At 36.9% G+C, this 9811-nt stretch overlaps 1 protein-coding gene across 2 annotated transcripts in view; it reads right to left on the reverse strand.

Annotated features, from left to right (window-relative positions):
- Positions 1–9389, reverse strand: part of OTOGL (otogelin like) — a 142915-nt gene extending 133526 nt beyond the window's left edge. For both annotated transcript variants that reach the window (XM_057742453.1, XM_057742452.1), the window contains exons 1-5: positions 9311–9389; positions 8191–8230; positions 7185–7233; positions 2582–2648; positions 814–912 (exon numbers count right to left, since the gene is read on the reverse strand). In XM_057742453.1, coding sequence (XP_057598436.1) covers positions 814–912; positions 2582–2648; positions 7185–7233; positions 8191–8230; positions 9311–9389 — 334 coding nt within the window. The remainder of the gene's footprint in view (positions 1–813; positions 913–2581; positions 2649–7184; positions 7234–8190; positions 8231–9310) is intronic.
- Positions 9390–9811: the final 422 nt, after the last annotated feature.

Raw genomic sequence — 9811 nt, forward strand, 5'->3', positions numbered from 1 at the left:
CTTCCTTAATTTTTGCTTCCAAACAAAGACTCTGGAAGAGAGGAAGAGAGGAGAGAATGATAAAGTAAAAGAAGGTGATAGTGATAAGGCAAATATAAGGGCTCAGAAAGAAAGGTCACCACGTGTGCGTGCACACACACACACACACACACACAAAGTGGAATATTAGCCATAAAAAAGAATGAAATAATGCCATTTGCAGCTACATGGATGGACCAAGAGACTATTATGCTAAGTGAAGGAAGTCAGAAAGAGAAAGACAAATACTATATGATATTACTCATATGTGGAATCTAAAATATGACACAAATGAACCTATCTATGAAACAAAAACAGACTCACAGACATAGAGAACAGACTTGTGGTTGCCAAGGGGGGTGGGAGTGGGGGAGGGCTGGATTGGGAGTTTGGGACTAGCAGATACAAACTATTATATGTAGAATGGATAAACAGCAAGGTCCTATTGTATAGCACAGGGAACTATATTCAATATCCTATAATAAACCATAATGGAAGAGAATATGAAAAAATAATAATATTGTAAATCAACTATAATTTAAAAATTAAATAAAAACTTAAAAACAGAAAAGAAAAAACATTTGAGGAAATAGTAGAGTTCAGTGAGAAGCTAAAGTTGGCATTCCAGTTTTCTTTCGCATTGTTTCAAAATTACTGGAAATAAATTGTGGATACTCTACTTAATACACAATATGATCATACCAGCTCCCAAAGGATGAACACTAATACAGAAAATTATGCCTTCATGTCTCTGCAGCAACTCATAATTCTCTCATAAGTATCCCTGACACTTACCAATCTGGCACCGTGTCCCAAGTGCCTGAAATATTTGACAGTCACATGTACCAGCCTTAGAACAGAAAGCTCCGTTAAGGCATTCATGAGGACAAGAACCTGAAGGGCAAAAAAATGTTATCTTCTGGTGTGCATCAGTTCTTATAAACATAATCTGTCAAGATTTGGCTTGGACTAACAGTAACCTCTGTTAACTCAAACAGAACCCTGGGCCTACTGCCTTGATGAGCTAAAGAATTTAGCCCCTCAAGTCTCTATCTAGTTCATTTCATTATGTGTGCTGTGAAACGAGAAAGACAGGCTTTCACATCTCAAACTACCCTGAGAGCAAAGGTTAGCCTCCTTCAAGCAATTGAAAGGTCAAGTTCCCATGTAAGGAATCCCTGTCCCAGATGATGAGAACCAGAAATACACAAGCTGCAGATGATTCCCTTGACAGAGTTTGGCACCAGCTGCACGTCTGATCGGCTACTTCTCCGGGAGCAAGTGTTGTATTAAAGAAAAACATCCATCATTAGCTCGAGGGATCAGGCAAAATACATAATAGGATTCAAAAGGAAACGCCTATTTTTTAAGAGAATGATTAAACATTCTATTTGAAGTCTGTGTATTAATCCTTAGGTTTAATTACAAATGATGCATTCTTCCTGACCCATAGTTAATTTTAATGGGGCAGAAGCCAAAGTCACTGCTGATTGTCACCAAAAATATTCTTTCTTTCACAGAAAGAAAAATCACCGAGAAGGATTATGTTGAAAAGAGGAAGAGAGAAACTATGAACTCCTGAGTGAATTTTAAAACTGCAAATAAATCACAGTGAAAAATTTTCCTCTAATAAGGAGAGGACAAGAGACAACTGGCAAAACTCAGGCAGAAGGGATTTAAGCAACACATCAAGAGAACTAGAGAACATCTTTGAGTGACCATAAAGTGTTTACCAAAGATTGGCCCTCTCTGGAATATGGTAAGGTCATGAAAGGCACTTATCTAATTGCGATATTTTAACCACAGTTCTGCAGAGGGCAAGAATTTTAAAACCCTATTATCTTTTTACCATAAAACCCATTGATCTAAAATGTCTCTACGTTTAAAGACATACAACTCTCTAAGTATGTCTTAACTGAGGAGAAATGAGCTGCTTTAACTTTGATCATAAATACAGATAAAAATGATGTTTTTCATAAATTTAAATGCAGTTTTCTTTTTCTAGGGGGGCATATATATCTTCAAATTTTATCTTAGGTCACAATCTTGTATTTTTCCAATCAATAAATGTCGAAGTAATTACATAAGCAAATGTATCTCCTTCAAAAATTTATTTACAACCCTGTTTATTCTCTTGAAAACAGATATCAAAACAAAACTAGTCAGAGATCCTTATTATTTTAAATGCAACAAAAAATTCAAATTGAATTTCAAACTACCATTAGAATTCTGCTAAATGGAAATGGGAAACTGGTAAGCAAAAATAGCAATGTCAAGGAATTGAGGAGCCGGAAACTGATTTAGAAAAAAAGCTTCTGATACACAGTGATATCTTTCCTGACCATATAGTTATCAGCTTTGTCTAACTGTTTAACCTTGTTTATTTCCAAATATAATTCAAATTTCTACATGAAGTAAGCTTAAACTATTACCAAGTACTATTACCAGCCTGGCTCAGTTTCTTTCATGCATTATGTGGAAATCATAGAGAGCTGATTCACTATATCCTCCAAAAGGATCTTTTGAGAAAGCAAATACAAAAAAACACAGCTGTAGCACTGACCTTTTATTTTGCTGTCAGCCCAATTAATAGCTTCATGGAAGAAATATCTTGGAGAAGTTGCTTCAAACTTTAAAAGAAACAAATCAGAATTCAAGGGAATTAAATTATTTAATTCATGACAAACATGAAAATTGGAAAATCTGGAAAACAGCTACAGACACAGAAATTATAAAGAGCTGACTCCATATTTCCTTGAGTTACTGAGGCAAAATCTTGGAGAAGCAGAAAGGGCTCCTCTTGGGTTTTAGTTAGATCTGACTTCAAGGTTTGGTTTTGTTTCTTACATGAATTTATCCTCTCTGACCTCAGTTCTGCCTCCCTGCCCTTCTTGGAAAAGAGCCTGGTCAGAATCTAATCTTTGCATTAACTGACTGCTTTGCCTGCAGAAGTAGCAGTTTTTTAATACTTCAAAGTGCAGATGGGTCTGGAGAAAATGCATGGGACAGAAGCACCAACAGACAGTGATGTACCTGCTGCCTGCAGACCCATCTGTGCAGGCACCAGAGACGCCTCTGCTGCTGAAGTGTGAGTGTGATACCCTCAGTCTCCAAAGAGCTGACATTTTAAAGTTCATAGAACATTTATATGTATCTTTTCATAGAGCCCACAGCACTTCAGGGCAATCATTAAGAGAATGAATTACAGAATCAAATAGATCTGGGTTAGAGTCCTGATTCTGCCATTACTTACTCTAAGGCAAGTTTCTTAACCGCTGAGTGGCTCCTCTTACTTGTCTGTAAAATGGGAACAATGATACGTATATACTTCACTAGGTAGTTATAATAATAAATGAAATAATGTATATAAAGATTCCAGCATAATGCCTCACATATAAAAAGTTAGCAAGAAAGAGATTTATATTAATCTAAGCAACTCAGATAAAACTGTAAGATTTTTAGAGGTTAACATGAAGTAGTAGCAAATAATTGTGGATTATTAAAACTAATCAATTATGGCTTTTATTCCAGCTTAATGCCAATTTAGTGTATGGTCTGGGGCAATGTCCTTTCCAAGAGCACCTTTACATCCAGCAGAAGAACACACATTCCCAAAATTTGCCACGTAACTGTCAAACTGAGTACCAGATGATGTTAGAAAAACTGGAAAGAGTAAGGGATAAGAAGAAAGGGTGATAAAGAATGTGACTTTGGGTACAAAGCCCTTCTTCAACAAATTCTGGTCTCCTTCCTACATGGTAAAGTTTTACTTTGGCACTTTGCACTGCAGTACTTTTTCTTTTAACAGGCGAACGTGCCCCACGGCAGACAAAAAGACTCCCACACTCTCCCATCACTTCCAGGCTCTTTTCTAAAGCCCTCACCCACACCATGGCTCCAAGTTCATTGTTTCCTGCTTTCATTCCTCCAAGGTTTTGTCCTCACTGTTCAATCTCCTCTTTTGCCCTTTCCTCTCTCCTCAAACTAAGTCAGACTCACAAGAGCCTGGATTCCCCCAAGACAAGTCATATTCTCTCTTTAGCTATATTGTCTGCAACAGCCTAAATCTAACACAATCACCAATATCATCGGACACCAAATTCTTCTTACTTTGGCACTAATGAATCACTGCCAGTGCTCACCGAAAGTGTATAGTGACTTCAACTCTGTCTCATACAGGCTTATAAACTAGAACAAATTATTTAACCTGCTCAGCCTCAGTTTCCCAATCTGTAAAATGGAATAACAATAACTGCCTCACAGAATTGTGAGGATTAAGTGAAATGGGATAAGTAAATCACAAAGAATAGTGCTAGGCACTTAATAGCTGTTGTGAACATGTTGCCTACTTTTATTCTTAAGCAAAAATTGAACACACTGGACAACACTAGACCAAAGCAAAAATATATAATTTGTTTTTGACTCTAAATCCTCTCACTCAACTCAGGCTATACCTCCTCCGTGACTACCTCCTCACAATGACTACCTAGCACACCAGCCTCCTGGTTACCGCAGCATCCTAATCACTGAAGCATTCCATGCATCATACCACAATATTTCACTAATGCTAAGACATGACACGTAGCTTTTATTTTTACAACAGATCTGAACTCAGAATGGCATATCTTACATTTATAATTGGGAGCTCTTTCATTTTTTTATGTCATACAAATAATGGCAAAAAAAATTGGTGGTGTCTTAGATTCAATGAACAAGTTACACAGAAATGACTTCTTTACAGGTCTACTTCCATTAGACACTGAATTTCTAGAGAATAAGCACTGCTGTTCACGGTTTTATCTCCAGCATGGTCCCTTGTATGTTGTCAACAAATACTAACTGAACCAAAAATAGACATTATGCAACCAGGAATGATCTGCCTCCCAAAGCAGTTTAGAACCATGACTATAAAATGTTCCGTTGATGCCCCTCCACGCATCCTCTCAGCCCACTTTGGACTTCACCTGCATCTGGGTTTCTGTGTACATCAAGCCCCTCAAGCACTGGCTTCTTTTTGTCTCTGCCTTAGGGTAGAGTCCAAGCAGGATAGACAAGATAAATGCCTTTCAGGGTATTTAAGTCTTCCTCGAAGCTGCCCTCAACAAATGAGAGGCAGGTGTTGGTGGATACGTATCCCAGCTCCCCCATCCCTTGGAGAAACACTACACAGTTCCTCAAAGGGATGCCAGCAAGACTGAGCCCCAGATGCCTAAAGTAGGAAGGCCCCCTTAACAGAGCTGTGCTGGATTTTCTCCCTTTCAAGTCTCCCTTTCCTCTCTCCCTCACTGCTGCACATACAAATTGTATGCAACCTCTAATAAGTAAATAATCTGCCCCTGCTTTCAGGAGAAGAATTTTGAAATGTGATACAAATGCAAAAATTTCTAAGCAGTGGGTGCATATGTTCACATAACTGATGAAAGAGGACAACCCATTCTTCCTCTGTGCTGATTAGATCTCCACAGGAGGGTGAGAAATACAGTCTTTAGATGAGAAAGCACTGCAGCGCACAATACACCATTGACATAAGCCTGTGTCTACCCTTTCTCTGGTCATTGCTATCTGACCGCCAGCATATTTCTGAGTCCTTATGTGCACATTTATCTGTCCAGTGGTGCTCCTTCCTCCTGCAGCAGGGGAGTGGATCTGTGGACAAGAACGGCCTTATAACAGATGAAGTTTCAGTCGTGCACAGTGCAACGCATGACTGCGACCTCAATGCCCTTCTTTAACATTTCTTCTCTTAAAGTTTGTTCAGATGTCAAATAATGGTGGTGCATGCTCTCTAGCTACAGGAAATAGAAGGGCAAGTGTTCAGCTTTTCATTCTCTCTAAAAGGGAAATCAAGGCAAGTGTGTTCCTCACTTATTCACAAAAGGGAGGCATTAACGTAACTCTCGGGGGTAAATTGTTCAAATTCTAAAACCGTCCAAATAGTCAATATTATAAACCCACCCACAGGTTGCTTCATGTGACAACTGTGGGGGTACATTTCACAGGTTCTTCAGTCTAGGGGGTTCTCCCAGAATGCAGTTTTTCTCAAAACTGGATTTTCTACTGAGTCATGTTGATATCTTTTTGTGGCTAATATGGTCTACTGGCAAACGTACTCGACATTTCTCAGAGAAAAATCATTTTAACCACTTCACATGATACATAAGTACTTAAGTACACAAAATACTCTTTTTAAGAAAAAAAAAAGTTTCCCTTCCATAGATAATCCTTTGCCCATTCTAGTACAAAGAAAGATCTCCACTCTTGATAAGAATAAATTAGTTCTGTCTTCTGAATTGTCACAACACTGTATCAAATCTGTCTTCTATTTTTTCTTTAAGTTAATAAAACATAAAAAAATCAGGCATCCATCATAAAATCCTAATAGAAATTGATTGCAATTCAGCATTTGACAAAGACCTTGAATATACACACAGTTTGCTACATAAATACTCAAATCACACTATTCTCCAAAGAAACGTCTTAATATTGAGTTAGGACTCTCTATCTTACCATCCATCTTTGAGAAAAATTTTTAAAAATCCACCCATTTAAACATTCCAAACATAATTTGAAGACATTGCAATTATATTATCCAATATCTTTTATATAACGTGACCCAAGCAAAAAAGCCTCCCCAAATTCAGTGCTACCCCACCCCTCTAAAAAAAGAAAGGTCACCTCTTCACCAATGTCTGTAATTGAGATTTATTAGATAATATAAAACCCATTTGTCAGGACACTAGGACACCTCTGATGCCCTTTTGTGGTTCTTAACTCAGATCATGTACACCTTTCTTTGCCTCTGTCTGCTTGTAACTGTCCTAATATCATTGTCCTCTGATATTGTGCTTAATTTTTAAACCAATTAAATTTTTCTGGCAAGTAATGAGATTAAATCTCCCACAAATTCTGGGAACCTATCAGTAGAGAACTGAGGTGAATAGCAAAAAAGCATTTGACCACAAACAGGTAAATGTGAACTAATAAGCCTGAACCGGAGGGCCGCAGAACAGCACTAGAGAAGTTACTTTGCCTCTTCCTCCTCCTTCCTGTCTTGTTTTTAGCATTTTATTTGCCTCCACAAAGGTTTCATTGTTGAAGTGACAGCAGAGGCCCAAAGCAGAATGGATTATTTCTCTGCCTCTCTCTCCATCTGAGGCATAACCTACCTGGGCTGCTAAAAGAGCTCTTTTCTGTTGATTTTCATTAAACCCGTTTCTGGAAGAAAACAAAAAGAACTTGTATAGTCAAAGGCCCCTAGGCAACCTGAACAAGCCTTTCCCAAGAGAGAGCTGGTGTTTTCCTACTGATTTCCACCACTTTATCAAAGAGGTCTTTCTTGGTTTAACATTGAAAAGGTCCCCCTCCCCTCTTTGGAGGGGTTAGATTTGGGTGGTGGTGCTGTCTCATTTTACAAAACTCGGGAGTGTCCCCAGATCTCTCCAGTCTCTGATGTAAACTGCATTTTAGGAAGGAACTTTGAGATAGAGAAATAAAATAGTGTATCACTGTGACACCAGAATGCATGATAATTTCTCCACATGCCTTCATAAAACTGGTGAGATAGGTATTCGACAAGTGCAGTTTCACTTTTTTCAAACATAAGACTAAATTCTCTCCCTTTCCATGTCTTAAAGGGCAGATTAACATTAATCTGAGTAAGCATATCAAACTGTGGGTTATCAAAATCAAACGAGTAGAAATCCGCTTTTCATGAAGCAGATCAGTTTAGTCCAAGACATGATTTTCATTCTTTACTTCTAGAACCACTTTATTCTTCTTATCATTAAAAACTGTTTTACTCTATGTTAAGAATACAGCACATTTCTAATCAACAATGCACATTAGTAATAATATGAAATAGAAAATTACTGAACATAACTTCTTTTCAAATCTTTGAAGTGAAAATGTCTCCTTAGTATCTACAGTCATTGGACACTACTAAAAACTCCTCTTGTAATTAATATGAATGGAAATATTTTTGTTTCATAAATAAGGAACTGAATGCCTAATAATTTTTAATTTGTGGACATGTTTTAAAGAACTACATCTCATGCCCTTATTTTGTAAAATATTTCATTTATTTTTTCAAAAGCAGATACGCTGATATGCTGAGCTTTGCTCATTCCCACTACCTTTATGTTTTAGAGGACATGAAGAACAGGAAATACTCACTTTGATGTTCTTGTCAAGATGGATGATGTACAAATATGGCCTGCCGGAGATAAATAAATACATACATATATGTATATACGATAAGAATGAAAAAAATTATCCAAATATCTTGGTCACATGTTCTGATTATAAAACAGATCACTTAAACCTAAATTCTAAAACTTAGACTGAGTTTTGCTATTAGTTACTTTACATTTTCTAGTGGATTCTGACCAGCAAATTCCCTGTGAGACAGCAGGTTGACGAGTAATTCAGAAAGAATGGGCAGTGTGCCTTGATTTATACAGAGACATGATACAGTGGAATATGCCCTAGTCCTGAAGTCAGAGATCCAAGTTTTACGCCTTATCCTACCACTTAGTAAATGCCAAGCTTAAGCAAGCACATTACAAAATGACGGTGGTGGCCAAGCTGATCTTCAAAGCCCCCTCCAGCTCTCAATACTCTAAGACATTTTCTCCTTGGAGTTTCAGTCACTATTAGGACTGGAAGATAGTGTCTGTGACCTCGCTAGTCTTTTACACGTCAGTAATTTCTCCCACTTCCTCTACAAGCACCAAAATATACAGCCCTTTTCAGGGATTAAAAGTTAACAACTGAATGTAGATAAATGCTTTCTGCTATAAAAATATTTTATAAAAATTAATTTATAAATATGATTGTTATAATATAATTGAAAATCAATTCTTAGCCTCAAACGTTAAAGTCCTTCTTAAAACATCCCTTTACCACTCTTTGGGTTAATGGAATCAAGAAAGTTTAAGTACTCAATGTCTCCTTATCTATTATAAAATTTCATATGTTTAAATTACATAACTATTTAAAGTCATTATTTAGAAGAGGAAAAAGTTAGAATCAAACCTTCTTCCAGTACAGCTGCATATCACGATAAAATCATGATTTTAACATTTAAAAAAGAGACTCAGAAAAGGAAAACTAAAAGTTTCAAATTATCTACATTATTAAAAAATTTCCCCAAAAATGATCTGGGTGTCATTTAGTATATACCCATTCTAATGACTTCAAAATGTTTTACAGTATAAGAGGAAACAGTTTCTACCATTTACAAGAAAGACTAAAATACAATAAAATAAGGTAAAAGCTTAATATTAGTTCTTACCTTGTAAAGAAAACAGTAGGATATGAAGCAAGAATATACTCCAAGGTATCATTAAATTGAGTTTTCTCACACTGTTCATTTCAGTATAGCCTTTCTGCCTGAAATGTAACCAAATTGTTGGTCTTTACTATGATGGCATCTTAGAAGTATGAGTATTTGTAGAGTGCTCAAATTCTTATAAATATAGTTTTGTAATAAAGTAATTCAAAAAGGAATTCCAGGATTCTAGCCACATACAGCATCTGAAGCTTTAGAACTTGCAGGCAACCCTTTGGCTGAACCTCTCATTAGCAATGCATGGCAGCTTCTTACCTGAGCCCGTATTAGTTACACCCTACCCAACTCCTGCACATCATGGGGCTTTTTAGCCAACATTAGCCTGTTATGACTTCTAAAGTCAGTAGCATCAAACAAACAAACAAAAAACCTGTTATCTCCTGATTCATGAGATAAACATTATTCTTAATTGTTGATCTAGTCTGTGTCTTATTCACAAAATAA

Source organism: Hippopotamus amphibius, chromosome 7 (genome assembly GCF_030028045.1).
Source record: "Hippopotamus amphibius kiboko isolate mHipAmp2 chromosome 7, mHipAmp2.hap2, whole genome shotgun sequence".
In the NCBI taxonomy this organism is placed as follows: Eukaryota; Metazoa; Chordata; class Mammalia; order Artiodactyla; family Hippopotamidae; genus Hippopotamus; species Hippopotamus amphibius.